The 27,161-nt window shown below is 38.4% G+C and overlaps 1 protein-coding gene across 1 annotated transcript in view; it reads left to right on the top strand.

Annotated features, from left to right (window-relative positions):
• Window positions 1-27,161, top strand: part of LOC124604130 (erythroid differentiation-related factor 1) — a 235,027-nt gene that overhangs the window by 192,809 nt on the left and 15,057 nt on the right. Inside the window, exons 17-18 of the mRNA XM_047136452.1 lie at window positions 25,899-26,056; window positions 26,197-26,587. Of these exons, the coding sequence (XP_046992408.1) occupies window positions 25,899-26,056; window positions 26,197-26,587 (549 nt within the window). The remainder of the gene's footprint in view (window positions 1-25,898; window positions 26,057-26,196; window positions 26,588-27,161) is intronic.

Here is a 27,161-nt window from a genome sequence, read left to right as displayed (position 1 = left end):
ATAATTATCTAAAATGGCATAAATGTGGACCACCACATGAAATAAATAGTAGGAAAAGTGGATTCTGGGCTGAGATTCATTGCAAGAATCTTAAGGAAATGTAATTCATCCATAAAAGAAGTGATTTACAAGACACTTCTTTGTCTAATTCTTCAATATTGCTCATCAGTGTGGGACACTTACCAGGTTGGACTAAATAATTGGAAATAATTGAAAAAATCCAACCTAGAATGACATGTTTCATCATGTGATTGATTAGTCAGTGTGAGAGTAAGAGTGAGAGATGTTCGACAAACTTCAATGGCAGATGCTAAAAGAGAGACATTGTGCATCATGGAGAGGTTTACCATTGGAATTCCAAGATAGCACAAATTGCAAGATAGTACATTCTGGTAACAGTCACACAGTGTTTTACTGCTGCTCACATATATCACATGAAAAGACAACAGTAAGAAATCAGAGAATTTACAGGTCATATGGAGGCCTACCAACTACCTTTCTTCCCACATGCCATTTATTAATTGAACAGGTAAGAGGAAAAAAGGAAGTGGTATCATAAGCAACCTCCAACAAAAACTGTGAGGTGGTTTGCAGTATATAGATATAGATGTAGATTTGTTGACTGTCACTAGAGGCCAAAAAAAGTACCTAGATGCAGCCACTTTAAGCTAATGATAATGATGATTGGTTTGTGGGGTGCTCCTTGTCTAGCACAACTACCAAATCTTCAAAGGCCACACTTTCAGGATGCATGGTGAGGAACAGTTTTTTAGTGAGACGCGAAGTGGTCACACCAACCATAGCAAGAAAATAGGGAAGTTTTTTGTCAGTGGCCGAAAAGGTGATACACTAGACTCATGCTAAACCGGCCATTCCTTGCACATACGGGTGTCGGAGTAGTGGAAGTGCCAGATTGTTGAGAGTGTCTAAAATTTAGTATAAAAACATCGGGCTCGTACTTTATCAAATCAAAAGATACATTCATTTTTAAAGAAAACTTTGTCCTTGAATGTGTACACGCATATTGGTATCACTCGACATTCACTATGAAACATGTCCAAAAGTTTTGGTTGTCACCATGATGATACACGGCAGTAGTATGCTTTATCACACAATTGCTTTACAAGCGTTTCATAGGTCCTGCCATGTTTCTGATTGTTGCATAATGTACTCCAGGAAGACGTCTCCAGCTCCAGCAGTTTGAGATATTCTCATGTTCTTCTCTCCTATGTCCTCTTTTTCATCAGTTTCATCATAACTTTCCTGTGAGCTTATGATTACTCCTTTTCTGCAGAAGTTTGGTCATAAATAGTTACTCTTCCAACACTGTTGCCAGCACCAATGGTTTTCTGTGAAGAATTTCAGTTCACTTTATATCTAATTTCGAATTTCTACTTGAGGTCTAGCATAACTTGTTTCCCTTTAGAAGCCACAATAATGATCTGTAAGGAAAGTCACAATTTCAAAATGTACAGGAATGTTGGACATTATAATTAACTAACAACATTGTTGCAGACGAAATTTCATTATTATAGGTGTCATTTCAGGTTGAATGATTAGAAGGTGGCAGTGTGCTACATTACTGAGAGGCCGGACTCTTGAGGGATGTATTAGCGAGAGTTTAGTGTACTAAGTTTAGCACTTGTAGTTGTTGTGGCTGGGCTGCAGGTTGTGGTGTTGCTGCTGTTGCCGCTGCTGTTGTGGGTTGGCAGGAGAGCCAACCCCGTATTATTAGAGGAAGCCGAAAGGCACGCGTTTTAGCTCACGCAGGCTGGCGTGAGGTCATGGAACAGGTCAAGGAAATTAGAATTTAGAAAAACGGACATAGCTGGTGGAATACTTAACTTTAATCCATAAATGGTGGACGTCGCTCTAGTCTGTACATTATTTACAATATCAATAGTAACTGAACATGGTGCTTTGCTAGGTCGTAGCAAATGACGTAGCTGAAGGCTATGCTAACTATCGTCTCGGCAAATGAGAGCGTATTTTGTCAGTGAACCATCGCTAGCAGTTGCAGTTGCACTAAATGCAGCAGTGAAAGGAAGCGCAAATACAAGCAAAGACAAAGGGAAAAAGAATTCAAGAAGTTAGAGCAAGCAAAAAGCAACAATGACAGCAAAACAAGCACAAATTTCGAATCCAGTTTTGTTAACAGCCAAAAGACAGCAAACCCTCGAAGATTCTTCATCACCACATGTTTTGTGTTACACCAAGAGTAAGAGATGAAGATGAGATGGCACTTGAACACAAAAGAGTGATGAGGTGAATAGCACTTGGCAACAATTTGATATTACTTAACTTTATTAGATGCAGCATCCAGATAAACCACAGGCCACAGTACAAGCAAAGTGTTCAGCAAAGCAACTCAAATCCCATGTCAGAAGTCGAAAAATTCCAAATAACAACTGTAGTATAACCCAGCTTTTATATTCCCGGAATTAATGTTTTCTGCCATTTATGGTATTTTTTATCGTTTCCATCTAATTTCCTATATCCACAATGTTAATTTTGCTCCTGATTTTGCATCAACGTATTTATAATGTTCCTGTGATTAATGCATCACGAAAAAAATGTTCGTGGAGAAAAAAATGATCCTGGCATGATGTTGGTCATCCAATAATGTATACAAATATTGCATGATTAAGTTTCTTGCCACCAGGGCACTCTACTCAGCAGATTTGAACTGGTAAACATGTAAAAGTTGGAACAATTTGTGCATATCTCCCGCCACTGCCAAGCTCTACTGGGCATGGTGGCTGGTGGGAGTAACTAGATTTGTTCAAATAAAGATATTATTACCAGTCACAACCATTTCCAAACTATCTCTACTGCGCAAACACAGTTCCGTGATTGTTGTGGTCATCATGACGCCTTTGTCGAACTATATTTAGCGCCTTGCAGCATTTGGCCACTTGTATTGCTAGTTAACACCGCCATTCACTTAGCGTTGCTCAGATGTTTTTAGTTTACACACAGTGCCAGTTACGTATATTTTTCATGACGAGCAAAATATGTTTTGAGAATTTACTGTCCTTGTCAAGTGCAGTATTTACATATGTATTTTTTTTATGTTACACAAACAAACAGTGTGAGTGATAGTTTGCGTGTGTGTGGTTTTCCATGTAACTGAGGAGGCGCAGTACCTGATAAACTCAAAAAGACGACTACAGAGCAAGAGACGCAGAATAAGACATATTCAAACACCACACAAAATACTTATGTACATATTTGCACTTGACAGCGAGAAAAAATTCTCAAATCACATTGTGCTAAGCATGAAAAAATATGTAACTAGTGCAGTATTTCATTATTTAAATAATGAATGACAGTGCTGAATTTCAAAAACATCAATTAAGATGTCTGATATTGAGTCAAACGTTCCTACTTCCAGACAGTTATCAATTCCAGTTACATCAGCGGTTTTTATTACATAATACATCGTTATCAGATAGTAAACAGGTTCCTGGCAGGTAGTTTGATGCCTGTTACGTACATATATCACACATAAAGTGCGAAAATGCGAGGTGGTATCCTACGCGTAACTTTTACTGCTTAAAAAGTTATTTCCCACATTTTACATTTTCCTGCATTTTATACCATTTTTTGAAGTCCCTTGAAAAGTGTAAAAGTGGGGTTTCGCTGTAGTTAGCAGACCACATTGACTATGAATGGGTGACTGCAACCTGAACCATGACTGCTCATGTGCTGGTCAATCCGCGTGTTTTCAACCCTTCCAACAGGGGCTCTGCAGTCCTTGCCTGCATAGGCTCTCCCTGCCACAGGATGTGGATTAGTGGCATGTCACATGGATTAGGCTGGCAATCTGGAGCTTGCCGATTTGGGAGTTGACAGCGAAGGACTCCATAAGATTGCCTGTATTTCACTTTTGTACTGAGGCATGTTCCAAACATATTCTTTTTTCTGATTTCAAGCTCTATTATTTTTGAATGTTAACAGCTGTTTCTTTTTATAGAAGACCTTTTGCCTTGAGCAGTCTTTGCTATTAAGTCTGTCTTGTGTCTTCCTTCTACTTCTGAGATACCGAAGTTCATACATCTCTTGTCCAAGTTTAATGTTAACCATACAAAATGTCCACCTGCTGTGTATGCTGATATAGTCAGCATCTAGCGTACGTTCTGTTTCCTTATCCACGTGACTAACTTCTTGTTTACTTTCAGTGAGCATTGCCATGTTACCAGCATATAGTATTGTGCTGATTTTGAGTTTGTAGCAAGACAACTCCAACAACTCCCACATAAAGATACACCTCCCTGAAACAAGTTAAATGTCCTGGTTTACAGTGGTCAATGGCCATCTATCCTTCTGTGTATTGCTATTATGGGATTGTGGTCTCTCTCTCTCTCTCTCTCTCTCTCTCTCTCTCTCTCTCTCTCTCTCTCTCTCTGACGGATTTTCTTTGATCTGAAAAAAGTCTTCCAAAAACAATTTGTGCCACATTATAAAGTGGAAGTACCAGGAATAAGTGGATATTGTTTCCAGTATTTGAAGTTGTCCTTATGATAGAAGGAAAGTAAATGTAGTTTGTTAAATCTTTATTTATAGCTAACTTACCTTGAACAACGTCAGTACTGCCGACATTAATGTCTTAAGAGTCAGCTTGTTGAATATGTTTGTTTGGCATTTATCAGAATGGTTGTATCATCAACAAACATCTTGAACTTTAATGTCTCATAGGACAAAGGTTTATATACATTTATGAGCTAAAACATTGTAACCACCTGCCTAATGCCTTTAGAAAACTGTACGGCAGTGATTCTGTGTGGCATGTATTCAACAAGTCGTAAGGTACAGTGCACATATGCATACACATAAGCCACATAATTCCTGAGAATTACGAACCAGTGGTTTGGAGCTGGTGCCCTATAGCATTCCACGTGTTGCATTGGATTCAGATCAGGCAAATTTGGTGGCCAAGAAATTAAGATGAGTTCACCATCATGCTCCTCAAGGTCCTGTAGCATGATTATTGACTTGTAGCATGGTTAGTTATCCTGTTGGAAGAGGGCGTATCTTTCAGAAGACATCAAGTATGGAGGGGTACAGGTGGTGTGCAATAATGTTCACTTAGTCCATAGCTGTCCTTGTACTTCAGTTACTACCACAAGTCCCTTGGAAACAGGAAACGTGGCAGGGGACGGGCAGAAATGGACAGTTCTGATCTAGACACCAAAGGGCACAGTGCTAGTGCAGACGCGAAAGCGGACAGTTCGCCTGGAGACACCAAAGGGTACAGTTCGAATTGAGACACAAAAGCGGACAGTCAGTCTTTAGGCAGCTAGGAAGTGAAACGAATTAGAAAATTTCACATTGTGTGGTATCGTGGTACTTAGTCTCTGAGTGGTGAGCAGCCGCATGCCTGGTGTGAACTCTTAACTTTTCACGTAGATAACTTGTATTTCGCGATGAGATTGTGAATGATCGAACTGTGTCAAATGGATTTATGCTCGAATGTAACAGTAACTCTAAATATGACCACTTTCACTATTAGTTTGCTTTCTGAATAAACATTATTGTAACCAAATCGCAACTGTGTGGCCTACATCACTTATGGATTGTTAATTTAGTTACCGATATTATCATTACTGTTATTATATGTTATGTTAACTTTGTATTTCGCAAATTTGCCATCAGCCAGACAATTTAACCAAACGGACACAAGAGTCTGATTTAGGGCGTGTAGTGCGACACGTGCATTTCAACCCATCGACGAGTTTGAGCCAAGACATTTTGACAAAGAGGAACCGCAAGTGAGTCCGAACATCTTTGGGATGTTAGCTCACAAAGGGAATGGGCAGGCCAGTCCCATCTGCTGAATATCCACTCCTCTGCCTGTATTGTTCATGCAGTTGTGCATTGTCATCCATAAAAATGAATTCAGGGTGAATCCATCCCTGAAAAGATGCACTGGTGGGAGGAGTACAGTGGCATGAGGGTACATCCAGAATTAGTACTCAGATGGAATCTGCTCTCATCTGAGAAGATCATACGATCCCACTTCCCATTGGTCCAGTCCCTATGATCTTGGCACCATTGCAAACAATACCTGTGATGTATGGGTGTCAGTGGAACACAGTGTACTGGCGGTCATGCAAAGAGACCATCCCAATGCAGCTATCATGCTACTGTTGAGCCTAAGGTGGCATGCCCTGTAGTCCTGTTAAATGTGGTTACAATTGCACCCACCATTTGACCGTGATCCCTACTTGCCTGTTGCACAATGTAGAGGTCATCTGCTGCTGTTGTTGACCATGGTCAACCACCACCTCTTCTGTGAACAGCAGTCCTGTGGTTCGGAGAATCCTCATGCATGTGAAACAATACTGTGTGCAGTGCCAAAGTCATGGGCTACACCTGTCACACTCTGTCCTTCTTTTAGTTTCCCAGTGATTCTCTCTTGTGTAAAGGTATCCATATGTTGTCTCAAGGCCATGTTGTAAAGAACACCAGCACCTCAGTGCACTGTAATTGCATACTGATTGACACACATTGTGTTTTCCCATTCCTTCAGCTGCCTCTTGTTGAAGGGCCAGTCTCATTTTGCTCTATAGTCATGCTGACCACACACCATGTAATGTCCAGCTTTCTGTGCATGAGTGTGACACATTTGGTGACATGCTACCACACTTTCAGTCATTTCCACCAATTATTTAATATGTTGAATTACTTTAGCCATCTCACGCTTTAAGTTTTCAGGAGCAGTTTATTTTGGCTCATCGGTGTACAAGGAAAACTCCTGTAGACAGTGGCTTAATATGTGTGACATTACATGATGTAATGGAATGGAACATGGGTGATTTTTTTGTGTGGCATCAGTGTTACATTTCTTGTGTGTAATCTGTAACTCTTTGGCATCTGATGTTAAATTTATTTAGTAAATTTCTCTTGTACAACTTTCTTGACGTTTGCTGAGGTGGCCCTACTAGTCAGCTCCACCTGATCTTGTTTCAGCAGTCTTCACAGGACTTCGTCTTCTAGTCCATGGATGGGTGCTGAAAGAGAGCAATAATTGTCTTCCAAGCTACTTGAATGATATGAACAACTGAACTTTAAACCTTCTATTTTATCATTTTCTCATACAAAACATCATGTCTCAATATGTAATGTCATACGCACTGCGGGTTGACAGAGCTTTTTAAAAATGATTTTGCTTGGACATGATCAAAACAAGAAGTATTCTCTACACAAGACAGTTCAACAGTCCTTTGTCATGGTGTCCATTGTAGCCATGTCCTTTTTTTCTTTTTGCACTTGTCTCCTAAACAGCTTCAAACCATGATACTAAGTAACAAGCAGCCCCACACAGCAGGTAGAGACATTTGCTCATTGTCCCACCTTGTAGATGTCATGGATTCAAGGTGTTCTCCCATCTACACATATCATAATAATATCTTTCACAGGGGGATGTCCTGACACTTATCTACTACTGAACATCATGAACATCTTTTGTCATCATGGAAGCGTGGAATATGGGACATGTCATTTCCTAAAAATGTCATGCCACACTTCAGTAGTTGTTTGTGTTTTCCTATCCTTCTTGTCTTCAGAAGTAATATTTTCCACACTGTTGCTCTGGTACTGTAATGGCACACTTAGCCAAGAAACATTTTATGTGAGCCATACAATTGAGAGCAATAGAGAGAGAGACAAAAAATTACCCACTGGCTACATCTGCTTGTGTAAGAACTACAATACATCATTTGTGAATGAGAATATACATTCTGCTGTGGCTAAATCTGTTTGACATTGTAACCATTCTTTTGTGATTGTGGCGAAGTTTTCAAAAGGTTTCCAAATCAGGCATACAGTAATTTATCGAATTTTAGGCAATATAATCAAATGAGAAATCATAAATACATTGTGATGTGTTGTGCCATGTCTATTTTTTGTGACAGATGTGAACTTTAGTAAATGTCATTCTATAAGAGCACACACCCAGACTCATTGAAATATTATGTATGTGGACAAACCTTTGCTTAATTGGTCACAGCAATATGTGAGAAATGTACTGGAAATATTATGCATCCCTCTTGAACATTTGCAATTTTAGGAAAATGTACTTCATGTTTTGTTATGGCAGTGGTACACTTATTTCTTTACAGGGGTTAGAAAATGGTGTTTGTCCTCCAATTACCTTTTCTAATGAACCATTACAGCCTGTTTGTTCAGCAACTTTGGATACATGGCCATTGACAGTTTTTGCAGTCATCTCTTTGTTACTTACAGATTTCTTTTCAACGTTTAGAACAATGTGTCTGGTTCTATTAGAGCAGTTGGGACCCCTTGCACCCTTTTTTATGACCAAGACTGAGGGTCTTTTTTTTTTTTCATTTTGTTTCAGCCAATTAGGGGCTGCAGAAGACAATTTAAATTATGTCTCATTTTCTTTTTCAACTTTCTCCAATACTTTTACATTTTTTCACCATGTGCCATTTCTTTCTTCAAACAACTTCACACCTGCCTCTGCCTTTGAATACTTCTAAAATTAACACTTTATTTCTGTAAAAATCACTTTCTGCTACTTTTTCTTCTTCTATATTGTGCATTTGTAAATCTTTTTTAACTTTGCAGATCCAGCTTGTCTTTTTTAGATACAGTGGGTGGGCACAAAAGTAGTGAGAATTGGGCTGCAGTGGGGAGGGCGAGTGGGGGAACCCATTTTTCGACCAGGGCCCGTTATGGTCATGCCAACTGAGTCATTGTATGAAGTTGTGTCACTGTGCGTGCATTGATTCACCCGTGAGAGTTTTTAAGTAAAACAACTTTCTCCATTTTGGCAAAAACATGAGGACAGATTGTAAAGAGCAACTTGCAGCTGTGAAATTTTGTTTCGTGTTGGGGAAATAGGCTGCAGAAACTATTGTAATACTTGAGACTGGTTATGGAGATGTTGCCTTACAGAAAACCAGAGTGTATGAGTGGTTTTCACATTTTAGACATGGAGCAATGTCAATTGAAGACCAACCCTGTTCAGGACACCCTTCAATGTTGAGAAGTGACAAAAATGTCAACAAAATCAATGCACTCATTCATGAAGACCATCGCCGAACTGTTGATTAACTCTGTGAGATGTCTAGAATATCATGGAGTTCAGTTCAGAGAATTTTATGTGAATATTTGCACATGAGAAGGGTTGTAACCAAATTTGTCCCTCGCCTTTTCACAGCCAGGCAAAGGGAGCATCGACTTAAAGCAAGTTTTGAGCTTCAAAATCAACTCGAAGAGGGCCCTGAATTTTTTTCCAGGGTGATTACTGGTGATGAATCGTGGTGCTATGGATACAACCCCGAAACAAAGCAGCAATCAAGCCATCGAAGATAAGTGGCTCTCCTCAAACATCAAGACAATGCTCATTTGTTTCTTTGTGTGCAGAGATGTTTTGCATGCTTAGTTTATTCCCCTGGGTCAAACTGTCAACCAGGATTTCTACTTGGAGGTTTTGAAAAGATTGAGGGAGAGTATGCGGAAAAAAATGGCAGATCTTTTTCGCACAGATGGCTGGTTCGTCCATCAACACTGATTGTCCACACCCTCTACTCACGTGATCTAGCCCCCTGTGATTTTTTTCCCCCGACTCAGAAGGGACATTAAAGGAGAGTGTTTTGCCACTGTGGAGGAGGTAGAACAAAAATCGCTGGAAGGCATAAAGAACATCCCGATAAGTGAATTTAAAAACTGTTTTGAAAAATGGGTTGATCATTTGAAGAAGTGCATTGTGGTCAGTGAATACTTTGAAGGTGACCAAAATCTGGTATAAAAATATTAAGAAATAAAGATTTTATGATGGATCTCCATTCCCCCCCCCCCCCCCCCCCCCCTCCCCCCCTCCCCCCCGTCCCTCTTTGTATATTTGAAAATCTGTTTTGACAGCCTATTATCATTCAACCTATATAAATATCAAAACAATCTGAGTTTTCTTTCCTCTGTGTTTCTGTTATTTTTTCTACATTTTGATGTATTTCGTCTTTGATTCTCAATTTTCAGAGTTCTCTGCTGTTATTTTACCTAAACAACAAAACTCTTAAAGCTTTTATGTTTGTTGTTTCGTTATCTTCACATATAAAGTCTGGGATTAGGATATTTAATTATGTTAATTACTGTATGTTAATTACTATTATTAGTTGATACACTGTCCATTTGAATCCTTTTTTTCTGAGAGTCTTTACTTCCGTACACATGTGCTCATACTGCTCTGACTGTTGCTGTATGCAATGGTTCATCACACTTAACACATCTCTCCCATCAGCCCCATCCCCATCCTTTTTTCCAACTGTTGTAACAGTATTCAACACTACCCCAAGTATTTTCGAGTGTGGTTACAGCTATGTTCGTCATTATGTTGTGGTTCCTCATCCCAGTTTACTCAATTGAAAAAGGCTGACATAGGTAATGTTCCTACTGCAATATATTACTGCATCTAAATTTACTAATACTGTGAGTCGTCTTACATGTGAAGCTGGGTTTGGAGGTCTTATTTTGGATACATTGCTAGACTAATTCATATTAATGTGCACTTGGCATTTTGCTGATTATCCAAGAAGAGACATGCTTGCTTGATATCTTCTAAAGTTGTCTCATTGTCCCCCTTGAAATTCTTCTCTGTAGATCATGACTTGAAACTTAACTCTTTTTAACAGTAAAATTTAGAGTTGTTCTTGGGATTGCTACTACGATCACTGCAATAAAGTTCCAAGTTTTAACTTTAAAGAATAGGGATGCCACCTTATTAATTTGTTAAGTGAAGTAAGAAAACAATTATATCTGGTGATACAATACAATCAACCCTTTGTGAGAGCCAGTCGTATTAAATAACTTGACATAGTGATCACAAAGTCTGATCATACTGTTTCAAGCAACACAAATGCTAAACATAACTTAGCTGTCTGTAGTTCAGAGTTTTTGTGATCAGATTAACTTACTGTGAGGCAAGATTATCATTTGTATCACTTTCACTTTGTGAAAATAATTAGTCCATTTTATTATGAACGATGCCCGTTCACATTACTGTTGCTTGCTGATGACTCGCACAAGACCAGTAACTGGCTAAGAATAACTGTTTCACATTTGCCCTCTGTGAGACAGATCTGCACATGGTGAAGAGTCAGAATGGAAGTGATGGATTTTTTTTTTTAAGTTGTCTCTTCTCCTTTAAAAATTTTTCCAAAATGAAAAACTATTTAATATTTATCAGATCCATTATCCAGTTTCTCCAGTTACTGCAGCTTTGCCTTCCATCGTTTCTCAGTTTTATATTAATCTTGATTCGTTGATTTCTTACTCCCCTATTAACATCTGCTTCAAATAATGTTTATCATTTTTAAATAACAATAACCTTTTATTACTTGTGTGAGTACAAGTATGTAATATGAACAATAGCTGAGTTCTTACTCAACTAAAAGCTTTACATAAATTTCATTTTTGTTGTCGCTATTGATTTGTATGTCTATGGAATGGAGTACTCTGAGGTCTTCCTTGACAGATGGTACAGTGTTGGAAGCTTCATGCAGCACATGCTGTGATGAAGGAAAGTCTGCTGTTGAATTCCATCTGCTGCACGCTGCCCAAGGAATACATCAGACAAATAATAAACAAAACAAATATTTAAGCATATATAAGATGTCACCTACATATAAATAACAACTTTCTGGGCTACATGAGTCTCATTTAATTATTTTTAGAATTATAATAAAACTAGTTGTGAGCACACCTTCTCATTTATAGATGAAGAGGTGCAAAAATTTTCTACATCTACATCTACATTTATTCTCCGCAAGCCACCCAACGGTGTGTGGCGGAGGGCACTTTACGTGCCACTGTCATTACCTCCCTTTCCTGTTCCAGTCGCGTATGGTTCGCGGGAAGAACGACTGTCTGAAAGCTTCCGTGCGTGCTCGAATCTCTCTAATTTTACATTCGTGATCTCCTCGGGAGGTATAAGAAGGGGGAAGCAATATATTCGATACCTCATCCAGAAACGCACCCTCTCGAAACCTGGCGAGCAAGCTACACCGCGATGCAGAGCGCCTCTCTTGCAGAGTCTGCCAATTGAGTTTGTTAAACATCTCCCTAACGCTATCACGGTTACCAAATAACCCTGTGACGAAACGCGCCGCTCTTCTTTGGATCTTCTCTATCTCCTCCGTCAACCCGATCTGGTACGGATCCCTCACTGATGAGCAATACTCAAGTATAGGTCGAATGAGTGTTTTGTAAGCCACCTCCTTTGTTGATGGACTACATTTTCTAAGGACTCTCCCAATAAATCTCAACCTGGTACCCGCCTTGCCAACAATTAATTTTATATGATCATTCCACTTCAAATCGTTCCGCACGCATACTCCCAGATATTTTACAGAAGTTACTGCTACCAGTGTTTGTTCCGCTATCATATACTCATACAATAAAGGATCCTTCTTTCTATGTATTCGCAATACATTACATTTGTCTATGTTAAGGGTCAGTTGCCACTTCCTGCACCAAGTGCCTATCCGCTGCAGATCTTCCTGCATTTCGCTACAATTTTCTAATGCTGCAACTTCTCTGTATACTACAGCATCATCCGCGAAAAGCCGCATGGGACTTCCAACACTATCTACTAGGTCATTTATATATATTGTGAAAAGCAATGGTCCCATAACACTCCCCTGTGGCACGCCAGAGGTTACTTTAACGTCTGTAGACGTCTCTCCATTGACAACAACATGCTGTGTTCTGTTTGCTACAAACTCTTCAATCCAGCCACACAGCTGGTCTGATATTCCGTAGGCTCTTACTTTGTTTATCAGGCGACAGTGCGGAACTGTATCGAACGCCTTCCGGAAGTCAAGAAAAATAGCATCTACCTGGGAGCCTGTATCTAATATTTTCTGGGTCTCATGAACAAATAAAGTGAGTTGGGTCTCTCACGATCGCTGTTTCCGAAATCCATGTTGATTCCTACATAGTAGATTCTGGGTTTCCAAAAATGACATGATACTCAAGCAAAAAACATGTTCTAAAATTCTACAACAGATCGACGTCAGAGATATAGGTCTATAGTTTTGTGCATCTGCTCGACGACCCTTCTTGAAGACTGGGACTACCTGTGCTCTTTTCCAATCATTTGGAACCTTCCGTTCCTCTAGAGACTTGCGGCACACGGCTGTTAGAAGGGGGGCAAGTTCCTTCGCGTACTGTGTGTAGAATTGAATCGGTATCCCGTCAGGTCCAGCGGACTTTCCTCTGTTGAGTGATTCCAGTTGCTTTTCTATTCCTTGGACACTTATTTAGATGTCAGCCATTTTTTCGTTTGTGCGAGGATTTAGAGAAGGAACTGCAGTGCGGTCTTCCTTTGTGAAACAGCTTTGGAAAAAGGTGTTTAGTATTTCAGCTTTACGCGTGTCATCCTCTGTTTCAATGCCATCATCATCCCGGAGTGTCTGGATATGCTGTTTCGAGCCACTTACTGATTTAACGTAAGACCAGAACTTCCTAGGATTTTCTGTCAAGTCGGTACATAGAATTTTACTTTCGAATTCACTGAACGACGATGCTGCAGATGGTGAGCTCTGCTTTCATCCCGCTAGCGAGACTGGCAGTCTTCACCAAATCAGATAGCCGCCGGAAGCCAGAGAGGATTTCCTCGGATCCATAGCGACACACATCATTGGTGCCGACATGAGCGACCACCTGCAGATGGGTGCACCCTGTACCCTTCATGGCATCCGGAAGGACCCTTTCCACATCTGGAATGACTCCCCCCGGTATGCACACGGAGTGCACATTGGTTTTCTTCCCCTCTCTTGCTGCCATATCCCTAAGGGGCCCCATTACGCGCCTGTTGCTCATCTGATACTTAAAATTAGAAATTTTCTGAAGTCCCTCATATGATATTTATTAGAAAATTCTGAATTCACTTAATCTGAATTCTGTTTACTCATTCTGTGCAGGGTGCACTTTTGTGGTAGCTTGGCCATGTCCACTACGGTCATAGTGATGCAATCCGTTTGTTATCTCTATCCAGTTAATTTTTAATAAATGATATTGCAGTTCTAAAATGTCAGTATGGGTACAGACTTAAGCATTATTGGACTGATGTTTTATTAAAAAAATTAACACTAAAAACAATAAATGATTTTTCTGGCAATTGTACAGGGCGACCCAAAAGTCCGATGACATTTGAAAATTCGATACTTGATGGAATACTGTATGTAAGAGTTAAAAATTGACACACATGCTTGAAATGACATGGGGTATTGTTGAAACAAAAACGGTGCTCAATCATTAGCATAACAGTTGATTTTTAGCAAAGATGATGATCTTTATCAAAAATGCTCATCATGTCAGCTGTGATTCATCTGGGACAGCGTTGTCAACAGCACTGTACAGCATACCAGTAGGTGTGGTGAGAAATTGCCACCGGATGTTGTCTTTTAGTATCCCTAATCAGGTTGGATTATCGTGGTAGGCTTGTAACTTCAGGTAACCCCACAACCAATAATCACATGGTTTGAGGTCTAGGAACCTGGAAGGCCAAGCATAACAGCCGTAGTGGCTCACCAAGCCATCCTCAACAAAAGGTGTCTGCAAGAGATATTTTGCACATGTAGCAATATGAGGTGGAGTGCCATCCAGAATAAAAGTTTTAGCTTCCAACAGGTGTTTATCAGCCAGGTTAGGAATAACCTGACTCCCTCACTCCCACAGCTCATGAGGTTTTTTTTTATTTTCCAGAGTGTGTCAGTATTGAAGAGTTTCATGGAAGGAGACTAAAATTCAGGCTGAGTATATATTGATATAATTGCAAATTAAGTTTGGCAGCTGTTCAAATGCAATAGTGTTAATTATAAAATTATTTTTATTTAAAATCAATGCCTTCTGCTTATTTGTGTTTGTTATAAATTCTGCAGTTTTTTTATATCCAGTGTTTTATACCTATCCTAATTAATTGGAAATCCTAGTGTCAGCTTGTAGACTACAGTCAGTATCAGCAGCGACTGACTCCTCCTTATTGAGTATCTGAAAATAGAGAGATAATTGTGGGGTAATGGTCCAGTGACACACTTGTATCCTGTATGTTATGCATGTGTCTGAACAGTTTAAACAGACATACTCATATCCTTTTCATTTTTACACATTAAGGGATATGTTAAGTATATCATGACTCAACCTGTCATTTTTTGACCACGATATATCTTTTCTATTTGTGAATGCATCACAGTGAGGATTTAATTTTGTGTTCCACAGTCATTTAGGGGAAGTATACTTAGACTTGTAAGATGGTTATCACAACCAGCTATGCTTAATTTCTGAGAAGACATGGCGTTCAGAATAGTTAACTATATCCAGCATTTTTCTGCCCACAAAACCATTAATTTCATTTGCTGTAGCTGGATATTATACACCTCTCCAAACTATAATTCCCATCCCAGTTTATGGAAATGGCTACACAGTTGACAGTCAAATATGGAAGTACTTATTCTTTCATAATTACCGCCCAGTAAATGCACCTTCAGCAACCCAACTCCAAAATGACATAAACATCCAAAGTCATTCAAGCAGAGGTGCTAGCAGTCTTCTTACTCAATACCCATGCATTTCAAATAACAGTGTGACGACTTTCATTAGTCGTAATTTAATCCCAACTTTTATTGAGAATTCTAACAGTACTTTATGAAAGTTTATCTCCACTGTTGTAAACGTTGCCAGTACATGAATAGGGAGTTTATATATATTTTTTAACAAACTCCATAACTAACCAGTCTCATACCTTTCTCTGTTTAAGGAAATCAAAGTACACGAAGTGTGTTCAGAACGTATCAGATCTTTTTTCCTGCATGAACCAAGGAAGTATGGGAGACTTACTTTGGTGAACATGTGCAGTCATGAATTTTTTCGTACCAGCAGAAAGCATTGGTTGCTGGCAGTTTGCCTCTTGAGTCAGGACATGTGCTGAGTGCAAATCGGATTCCTGCAAGTTGTAAAACGATGGAACAAATTGTGCAGAGATATTGCATCAAATTTTTCTGAAAGCTTGGTGATACCCGCATAGAAACCATTCGCAAAATTCAACTGATGCCATGAGCATCTTATGGATAAAGAGGCGGTACAACCACTTCAAAGGGGGCCCACACAGCAGACCCTTAACAAGTCAAAGACACATACACACAATTGGTAGGGTTGTAAGTGATTAGAGTTGGAGTTCTCTGTGATACATAGGATGGCGACCAGAGAGCATTATTGTTCTTACTGGGCCTGCTGGGAATGAACAGCGTCAGACGTTCAGTGACCACAATAAAAGATATGGAGGCACCACACACTTATGTGAGACAGTGTTATAAGCACCAGCCAGAATTTGATTGGGGCTTCATTACAGTCCTCCGTTTGGTTGGCTAGTCAAATCATGCAATATCCAGATTTTTGGGGAGTTGGTATGCGACAATGGTTGGCATACACATCATCAAGGATCTGGTAGACCATGTGAGACCATCATGAGGGAGGATTTCTGTCAATTGCACCAAGAACATTGTAACCCCTTGACATCTACGAGTTGTTATTACCTTTTTACTTTCTGTTTCTTCTCCATTATGATATGTAGTTTCAGAGCACAGTTTTCTATCTTCTAAATGTAATATCATGGTTTTTCCACTGAAACAGTTGTTGGCAAGTTCTGCTAAAAGTAAATCATGGTGAACTCTGTCAAAAATTTTGGAGACATCCAAGAATACTCCTGTTGTTTTTTGTTTATCCTTTCTAATACAAAATATGCGAACTCTGCTGGTGTTGGTGTAATGCTCCAACTGGTTGTGAAACCATGCTGGAAATCTCCTAATATGCTAGCCCACTTATAATTTTCCAAGTTCTCCTGCGAACCTTGCAGAACTAGCACTCCTGAAAGAAAGGATATAGCAGAGACACGGCTTAGCCACAGCCTGGGGGATGTTTCCAGAATGAGATTTTCACTCTGCAGCGGAGTGTGCGCTGATATGAAACTTCCTGGCAGATTAAAACTGTGTGCCCTGCAAGGTTCGCAGGAGAACTTGTGTAAAGTTTGGAAGGTAGGAGACGAGATACTGGCAGAAGTAAAGCTGTGGGTACCAGGCGTGAGTCGTGCTTCGGTAGCTCAGTTGGTAGAGCACTTGCCCGCGAAAGGCAAAGGTCCCGAGTTCGAGTCTCGGTCGGGCACACAGTTTTAATCTGCCAGGAAGTTTGATATCAGCGCACACTCCGCTGCAGAGTGAAAATCTCATTCTGGAACAATTTATAAGTTTAAAATAAAATATTTTCATCATAATAAAACTAAATTCCATAAAAGAATACCAAGTATGTACAGCAACAATTTATAAGTTTAAAATAGAATATTTTTGTCATAATAAAACTAAGTTCCATAAAAGAATATGAAGTACGTATATAAAAATTTCCAGTAATCATTGGCTCTAAAAGTTATCTGTAATTTTGCTCACTTTAAACTTTTGATCAGCTTTGAGTCAGTTTCAGTGTCTGTGATTACGATTGCTGAGAACACATTATCCTCTATCTTCTCACACTTGCTCTGATTATGTTGAGAGGTGCCTTGGCCTGCCTGGCCGTCACTGGTGGTGTTTCTTCGACCTCCCTCTCACCCTCTTCCCCTTCCTCTTCGTCATTGTTGCTGCCTTCTTTTTCATTTGCTATCTTCACACAGCCAACGATCTTGGCCTCTGCTTGTGATTTTGCTACTGTAACATCATTGTCCACATCTACAAGATCTTCAAAACGAACTTGGGCAGTGTTAAAGTGAGTCACCAATTTCGTCCATTCGGATTGAAGGATTCTGACAATAGGTGTCTCCTCTAAGTACTGTATAAAATAAAAACTTAAATTAAAATTCCCTTAAAACGTTGTCAGAATCAAACTAAGATTTTACATGCTTAAGTATGAAACCCACCAGCTGCCTATTTTCATCTGTCATTGAAAATCCACATGTTCAGAAAAATTGATGATGATCATCAATATTGCAGACTGTCATTCAGACCACTTCATACCTTTAGTTTTCTTTGGTGTTCTTAATTATTCCTTGATTAAGGGTTGCAGTTTTAACGTAGTGTTCGGTGCTAAAAATAGTAATGTCACTTATTTTAATGGAGGGACAGCATTTTGTGTACTGCAGTTGTCCACAAACAGGTTTTCCAGTCATAAGTGGCTTGAGTTTTTCTGCACTAGTCATATTTGCTGCTAACGGAATGACAACACAATCTTTGCTTAGCATGCCTCTGCGACATTTTTCTCCTTGGAAAGTCAAAGTTTTTTGTGGAAGATATTGTACGTGTACATGTACATTTATACTCCGCAAGCCACCCAACGGTGTGTGGCGGAGGGCACTTTACGTGGCACTGTCATTACCTCCGTGACCAGTGTGTCAGCATTTGGCTGTGGTATCATTGTACATCCATAACATATCACCCTCCTGAATGCTAATGCTTGTGTTTCTTCATTAAAGTTCCTATTTTTCCTTCTAGTAGCACTCAATTTTCCTCACAAGGAGAAAAGCACCAAGTTCCTCACGAAGGAAACTTCTTAGAAATTTGGAATCCAAACCCAGGTGCTCCACATGACAGTAAGACTTGATTAGCCTCAAATATAGAAGTGGACACATATATTTGATCTGTACAAATTTCTGACTCATACCCCAGAAAATTGTGATGAAAGAAGAATCTACTGAATCTTAATTTATCAGCTGCCAGAGGCTGCAGTTTTGTGTGTGTGTGTGTGTGTGTGTGTGTGTGTGTGTGTGTGTGTGTGTGTGTGTGTGTGTGCGCGTGCGCGTGCGCGTGCGTGCGTGTGTGCGTCTCATCTATTTTCGACAAACGCCTTGATGGCCAAAAGCTTATATTGTGACAGTCTTTTTGTAGTGCCTATATGCGACTCAGAATCTCCGCTACATGTTGAGTAGAGCTTTACATAGTATTGTTACATTCCATCCTGGATTTTCCATTGTTTGAATCTTAATTTATGGCATATGGCTTTAATCAAAGTATGTGACACCTGAGACAGATTCAACTACCACTTCCTTTGGACGCATTACTTCATTCTACTTTTATTTCCTTTCTCTGTTCTTTTTATCACCAAGGATTTGGAGCTTCTGTTATAGTAAACAAAGTGAGCCACCCTTATGTTCTTGACAGAGCAAGATTTTCAAATTCAAAGAGGCATCACCTAATCTTCATACATGCATTACTACTTCTTCGAAAGCTTGGTTGCAAAAAGAGCGAAGTTCGGTGTCATCAACTGTAACACTAATTTTTACAGTGCAAGATGCAACTTCTTCAAATTACACAACCATATAAATATTTGCTCATCTTTATAGATTGTGGCACCCCAAAGGGTAAAATTTCCTCACTTTAATTTATTCTGGAATTTTATAAAGCAAAAATATAGATTTACATATAAGTATTTATCTTCCTACTACGCACTGTGAAAGCTCTAGGTCTAAGTGACAAAGATATTACTCACAGGGAAAAAAACGTAATTTTGATCAACATAACAGTGAAATGCAGCTTTACATATACAGATTGAACTCGAACTCCACAGACAAAAGTAGGAGATGTTCAGGGACATTTAATGAGTATTTTGGTTTAAGAAACTTTTATCTCTAATGGCTCATCACAGCATAATAATGTAATTATGATTTATTTGGTTTATTACACCAATTATCTTCTTTTTTACAATAATACCTTCACAACAGACAGAAGCTTGTAACACACCGTCATCAAAATGAACAACACAAAAAACAGAGTAATGCAACTACTCCCAGATGGAAAGTACTACAATGTGGCTGCCACCACTGTAGGAACAGCTCAGCAAAGTGTCATCACGCAGTTCTTCCATTGCACTCTGTGAACCCATACACGAGATGCGTATCAGTCAACTCTTCATCAGTACACCTACCCATACAGCCGTGTGTTCTTTTTGATGTACAACTAACACTACCAGAAAAACAATTCCAAGACAGTAATTAGCAGTACTGAATGCAAACTTGAGGACAAAGAGTAAATTAGGCATTACTGTTGACAACAGCTAGTACCATGAGTTAATGGAACAAGTTTGTTTCGAAACAAGACACACAGCACATATTGTCAACATATGCACTGTTGTGCAGATATTTTCAGTACAAAACAAATTATGAGCATAAAAATCACATGAAATGCAATTATTCTGTACCAGTCAACCAGAAACCAAGATTCTTATTTCAAAATTGTGAGGAAATATCACCAAACAACTTCAAAAATATTGTTGGTATCGTTAGGGTTCTACTTGTAAAATTATATTTTAACATCTGTGAACACATTTTCTTCCACTGAACCAAAAAATGAAGGTGTATTTCTCAACTCTAATAAATCACACGAGGTCACAGATATCAGTGTAAATAATACTGACACATTAAATGACAAACAGTAAATAACCAGTACTGTACAGGGCCTCCTATGTATCGGGAGTTAGATGTAGCATCAATGTGTACATATATGCGAGCAAGTGAAACGTTTAGCTACTATGTTCTACATCTGTCTGTGTCAGTTACACAAGTTCCAGAACATTCAATATTGCTGCTGAAATATCTGAAAATAATATCTTAAATTACTTCTGATGTCAACTGCAGAGTTATGTCTCTCATAATGTTTTTGAGTACCAACAATGTAACGGCCACTGAAATTGAACAATAGCTCTGTCTAGCACATGGTCTCCATGTCATTAGCAAGCAGGTGCAGCGTTAACTGGTGCAAATTATTTTTTGAAGTCATCAAAATGACTATGTGGAAGAGTGCACTGTGCAAGCATTCCTTGCGTGTGCAAGCATCCCTCGCCAATGGTGACCTGTCAGAGTAGCAGCAGTAGAGGTTTATGGGAAACTTTCACTTTATGAATAAGAAATCATCAACCCATTACTAGACATATACCTACCAATTCTGGAAACCATAACAATGTATTCACATAAAGAGGTACAGAATCCTTAGTGCAGGAGCCTTGTTGATTCATAATAATGTTTGCCAACATACAACCAGGCAAACAAGAGAGGTATTCTGGCATGATGCATCTGATCAACCAGTATAAGACTAATCTTTTTCCCAGAAATTCCATATGGTTTTACACTTTTAATTAATTTACTTATTTATGTGTTTTGTGGACACTATTTGGATAACTTTCTGTGATGTAAACTGTGACTGCATATTTATTACTATTATACCTTCTGTCAGTCAAAATATGGGTGCACTTGACTATTTACACAACAGGGTTTTTAGTTTAACCTTTACTTTAACCCCAGTATTTACAGATACCACCTATACATAAATTCTACAATATAACAAAATGGATTATCAAATAGAAATTATTTCAATTGTTTTTAAAACTGTTTTTATTACCTATCAAAACCTCCAATTCACAGTGGAAGCAGTCCAGTTTTTTATGGCTGCACACTTTGCTCCTTTAAAGTGCTTAGATAAGGAAAGACTGTGCAAAGCAAAGCTTATTTTTATTCTTTCTGTTATATTTATGAATGTCATATTATTTATTAATTATGACTGGTTCTTCATGATAAACTTCATAAGAGACTAAATGTATTGTTAGGCTGTCATTAGTACAACTAGTTTTTTTTTTCAACAGTTGCCTGTGAGAGGATAAAGGATGGACATTAGATATTTTGTGAGTTTTAAAATTTTCCCACTGAACTAAATGTTCAAATTTTGGGCTTGCAGTCAGACATCGCCCAATTCATCACACGATCCCTCAAGTGGGCACCCGCCACTCATCCCCAGGCGAGCCATCAAAGACCGATGATGAGCTGCTCTGATTCAGAAAACACAATGCACTGCAAGCACTCTGCACATGCATCAAAATCATTTATGAGAAACTCCCAAGTTAGTCTGCGTTAAAAACATCATCTGGCTTGTAATCTTGAAGGATCCTCTGTAGTTTGAACTTTTGCTCATCACAGATTTTGTTATCTACACTGGCACTTTCCCCATTTATTCTTTGGAAAACAATACCCTGTGTTCCCTGAAATATTTTGTTATCACCCATTACTTGTACGATACTTACCATATCTCAATGCTGCTGCAAAATAATCTGCCTTTTCCTTCAAAATAAGTCCACGAATGTTCATGTTATTGTTCCCCTATTGTTGGAACTTCTGCACTAAACACTCTTCTAACCTGTAAACTCAGCCTTTCATTGTCATTCCCGATCTCCCCCTTCATCTGTGATAATCATGCAGTCTTCAGTCTTGATTATTATCAAAATCGAGCTTGCTGGAATCCCAAACTCTGCAGCTATGTCTTTGTTTTTCTTCACTCCTACTTTCATTTGTCAATTAACTTTTGCTTTTCAGCAGTTGTCAGACATTTCTGCCTAGACCTCAGGGCTGGCACTTACAGCTCACACTCAGTTGAAGCAAACACTGCCCTAAAATCGCACCTGCATGTAGGGTGTGTGAAGTGCAACGAGATACAGATCTCACTGACACATCAATGCAGGGAGGGGAGGGACTGGGATTTCCCTGTTTGTGACACTTCAGTATACAGAGGTACTTTATGGCAGACTTTGATATATAGAGGTGACTTCAATATGAAGAGTTTTGTCCACTGAACTTCAATATGTAGAGGTAAAATCTGCCCTTCTCAAGTCTTCCATAAACTTCGATATACTGTTGGGTGTTCTATGAAGTATCAGAGTTTTGGGCTTTCAAGGGAAGGGAATGAAGAAAAAATTCATACAGACAGGATGTCATTGTATCTAGGTTCAATATATTTAATTTTGGCTGTACAGTTTGCTTCATTGCTGAACTCTTGTCATCACTATTGTGTGTATTGTTTCACATAATTATCAATGTTAACAGCATCTATAAAATAATAAGTAAAAAGGATTGCTAACAAGGAAGGCATAAACTTATTGTTAAACATTAAATATATGTTATTAATTTTAGTTTTGGTTGCATTTAATCACATTTGATTTACTGCAGAACAGCAAGATACTGAAATAGTACCTGAAATTTACAATCTTCTGCCTTCCTAGATATATCTACATTACTGTATTTGTAAAAGCTACACATAGTTTCAGCTATTTAGTTTTGTTGTATAACTCTACTTTTTCCGATTGTAAGTGTCTCTTTCTATACAAATTCAGTTTTTTAACCAGATATTATTGTGTATGTGCCAACCATAAACTTTTAAGAATATTTTCAATTTGTTGTTGACCCAAATGGACAAATCCCAAAATTTGTGTCTTAAACTTAGGCTTAGTACAGTGATATCAGACAATGTATACTATTGCTCATGTATTTTTGTTAGTTTAAAATCAGTATTGTGTTGTAGTACCATAGTTTGTTGCAAGCAGTCTGAGAGATGAATATTTATGACGTCTGCTGGGACTGTTGCAATTTGTTTTAACTTGACGTATTGAAATGTTGTCTGTATTAGCTGTCCTGGTGAACACAAGTCAAAGTAAAACTCTGTATCAGGATGCAACCCGCATGACCTTTACTTCCCAGAAAGTCATGCAAAGTATTAGTCTTACAATCCTTCAAATGTGACATTATTTGCAGTGTTCTGGCCACACTTACATGTAAGTCCATAAATTGCTTAAGGAAAAGTTGAAAATTACCTTTATCTTATAAGCCTGTGACAGAATATTAGAAAAATATAATTTAAGTACAATATTTCCAAAATCCATATAGACACAAAACTTAGGTGCTCATGATGGTGTAAATGGTGAACCCCCCTTCCCAATCCTGCATTTTACAGTGAATTGTTGATATTCTACAAGAAATAACTAACATATCCGCAGATTTGAATTGTTTCATAACTACTGTAAGGAACCTATTAAATGTGTTTTTTTTTTTTTTTTTTTTTTTTTCTTTTTTTTTTTTTTTTCTTTTTTTTAAAGATAGGTAAAGTTGTCATCAACCTGAAGGCTGTTTTGCACAGCAAGAGCTCTTAACTAGGCACTTCCTTATCGGAGATGTTACACACTTGCCTTCCTCTAAACTGTCATTTGACTGAATCATCCACTTATAGAGGGACCTACAATTTAATGTGGACTCCGAACCTTCATGTAACTAGGTATTTTTCAAATTAACAAAGACTGTTTAGGGTTCAACGAAGTGGTAAGTGACAGGTATAACTCCTAGGACTGATAAGTTACTGAACTCCAGACCTCAACCTGTAGTCTGGCATTTAAAACACCGAACCACTGCCAGGAATCTGTGTAGTTACGTATAAAATCCTCATACACTCACAATTGGAGTATGCAGCAGCAGTGTGAAGAAATGTCACTGTTACTCACGCCTGCAAGCTATAGATAGTCCAAAATGTGGCTCTCAGTTGGCCTTTCATTTTCCATGGAGTGTCCAAATTGCCAGTTACTTCCTCGCTGTAGTTCTGCAGCTTCCATGAGACAGATTCAATGACTCAGCACTTCCATGCTCAGAGAATTCATTATTTTCTATTTCATTTCATAAGCTCAAGGCAAGATATGATGGTTTTGTCTATTGTGAGTTTCTACCAGAGGTGCATACCTGCTGTAATGCCTAATTTAAAACTTCTGGTGTGTTTTGTTTTTCTGAAAAAAAGGGGGAAGGGAGAGAGGGTAGGGTGTTGTCCACAACAGCAATTGCTTTTGTGACATAGTATTTAGTTTTTGCCTTTGAGACAGAATTTGTCTTTACTGTGTTGTCTGTCTAACTTGTTGTTCAGTGTTGCTAAAATCTTTGTAATTACAAGTCCATCCCAGCAGAGAGATTGTGAGCGGAATTCAATATTCACCCTAAATTGCCTTTTTTGTCAAATTTGTAAATTATGAGTACATTATCATGTCATATCCTTATTCACATTTTGTTTGCTCATGACCATAGAGGTCAACAAGACAGTGTTGAACAGAAACAAAGATTAAATTGTCATTTTTCAGTGTGTGTGGTCTTCCCTTAAGCAGTCAATCACTAGACCTTTTGTGTCATTCCAGAAAACATTCTTTGTTGTTGAGAGAAAGAGAATGCAAGGCTTTAAACCATTTCACTAAACTATTAAGTCAATGATATGGATTTAAACCAAATTAAAAATAATTTATTTTCAAATTGCATAACCCCTGCCCCTCCCCCCACCCCTCTTTTTATAAACTAGAAAAGACATTCTGTCCATTGGAAGTAACACCAACCAGTTGCAAAAATGCAGGTTTATTAAGCCTTGACATGGTTTCAATGGTTTATAACAGTCTTCTTCAGATGATGTAGGAAGTAAAATCACATTACCTATAGTCAGAGTGGGAGTTGTTGACATTTTATCCACTTAATCACCATATAAATACATTATAAAATGGTGATTGGATAACATGTACTAGAAAGAGCTGATGATTCCCACTTTGACTATAGATAGTATGATTTTACATACTAAATCATCTGTAGAAGACTACCATGGAAACCAAGTTCAGGGTTTAATAAGCTTGTGTTTTTGCAACTGGTTGGCTGTTATTTCTAATGCACTGAAGCTGTTGCATGCACAGTTGCTGTAGCACAGTCATGTTCAAAATCTTAGTAGAGAAATCTTCTATACTTACCTAAGATTCAGTGTTTCAGTTCATAGTGTTTGAGTTCGATGTTGTAGATCATTTTGATTTTGAATATCTATTCATTTTAAGTATTCACATTTCAGATGCCAATGTGATGTTCAGGCCTCTACACAAGTACACATGAGAGAAATTAAGGTGTCAGACTAATGAGTTTGTTAGAAAGATAATGTGTGCACTTATTCTTATACATTTGAACAGTTGTTAATTACCCTATTTTATTAGAATTAAGTCCAGGTCTTCAAAATTGACAAACACTTTGGTGGTACTACTGTCAGGGAGTTTTTTTATCTTATTTGTATGTTCTTCAGGTCACTTAGTGCAGATGATGCAAAGCGTAGAAATGTATTACAACTGTCAAGAATGCATTATGAAAAGGCCAGTGCTCTGCTTCTGCAGCTCGAGCATCCTTCAGATTTCTTACGTGTGCAGCTGGAACGCATTGCTCTTTGCGAATTTTTAGCAGAAGGTTTGTTTCATGTTATTTATCATTCTCAAATAAATTTTTTTATTTTTGTAATATACTTTTGAATATGGTTGTAACTGTTTTAGAACTGTGCAACTGCTGTGATTTTCATTTGAGTGAATTTTATTTTTCCACTAATGTAGGAACTCCTACTGTTGGTGGAAAAGTGAAACACTATCAGACAGCATTAGAACTTATGCAGCAGTGTTTGCCAATTCTATTGATAATGACAGAAAGAATGACCTCCTACAAAGGAGAAGTGAACAGCCATTTAACAATCAACAATGCTGCAAAAACTGCAGCTGAAAATGGCACCTGCGAAGAAAGTGTTCAGCGGCAGCAACAGAAAACAAAAACTCATGTTGATGAAAAAAATGAAGAAAGAAACAAAGAAAGCCATGAGGGAATAATTGTTGAAGAGGAGGACAGTGCTGAGAGGACTGAAGAACAGCAGCTGCTGAAGCTTTTGAAAGAGCGCCTTCAGTATGTGTTACTCAAGCTCACTAAGATATACATTTCAAAAACAAAAAAAGAGTAAGTATTTTATTTCTGTTTGATTCATCACTTACTCTCTGCAAGCCATATTTTCAGTATTTGTTTTGTATTATTTTAGAACCATATATGAAAATATTATAAAATGCATTGCAAACACACTTGTTAAATTTGAAATGAAATTCAAAATGGTATAGGACCTGCAGTTGATTCACTGAACATGTGAGTTGTCCGAGCAGAAGACCACTAAAGGAGCAGTAAAGCTATACATGATAAACCTGAACTCCACAACAAAATTTTTGATGTTATTCAGAGATGCTTTCTGAGCATTTTGGTTCACGAGATCCATGATCTTTGTTGGCTCATTACAGAGTATTCATGTAATTGTGATTTTTTTGGTTGGTTACGCCAGTTACCATTTTTTCTGTGAAAACACCCTCATAACAGTGAGAAGGCATGGAGTAGTGTAACAATCCTCATTTGCAAAAGTATGGTGCTGTGGCATTGTTGCTGTGGGAACAGCTCCACTAGCATCTTTTGCTTCTCTTGTATTGTGTTTGTTACCTTATTAACATCCTCTCTTCAGCAAATACAACATACATTTGTTTGTGACATG

This window comes from Schistocerca americana, chromosome 1 (genome assembly GCF_021461395.2).
Source record: "Schistocerca americana isolate TAMUIC-IGC-003095 chromosome 1, iqSchAmer2.1, whole genome shotgun sequence".
In the NCBI taxonomy this organism is placed as follows: domain Eukaryota; kingdom Metazoa; phylum Arthropoda; class Insecta; order Orthoptera; family Acrididae; genus Schistocerca; species Schistocerca americana.
This window is presented reverse-complemented; position numbering and strand designations above follow the sequence as displayed.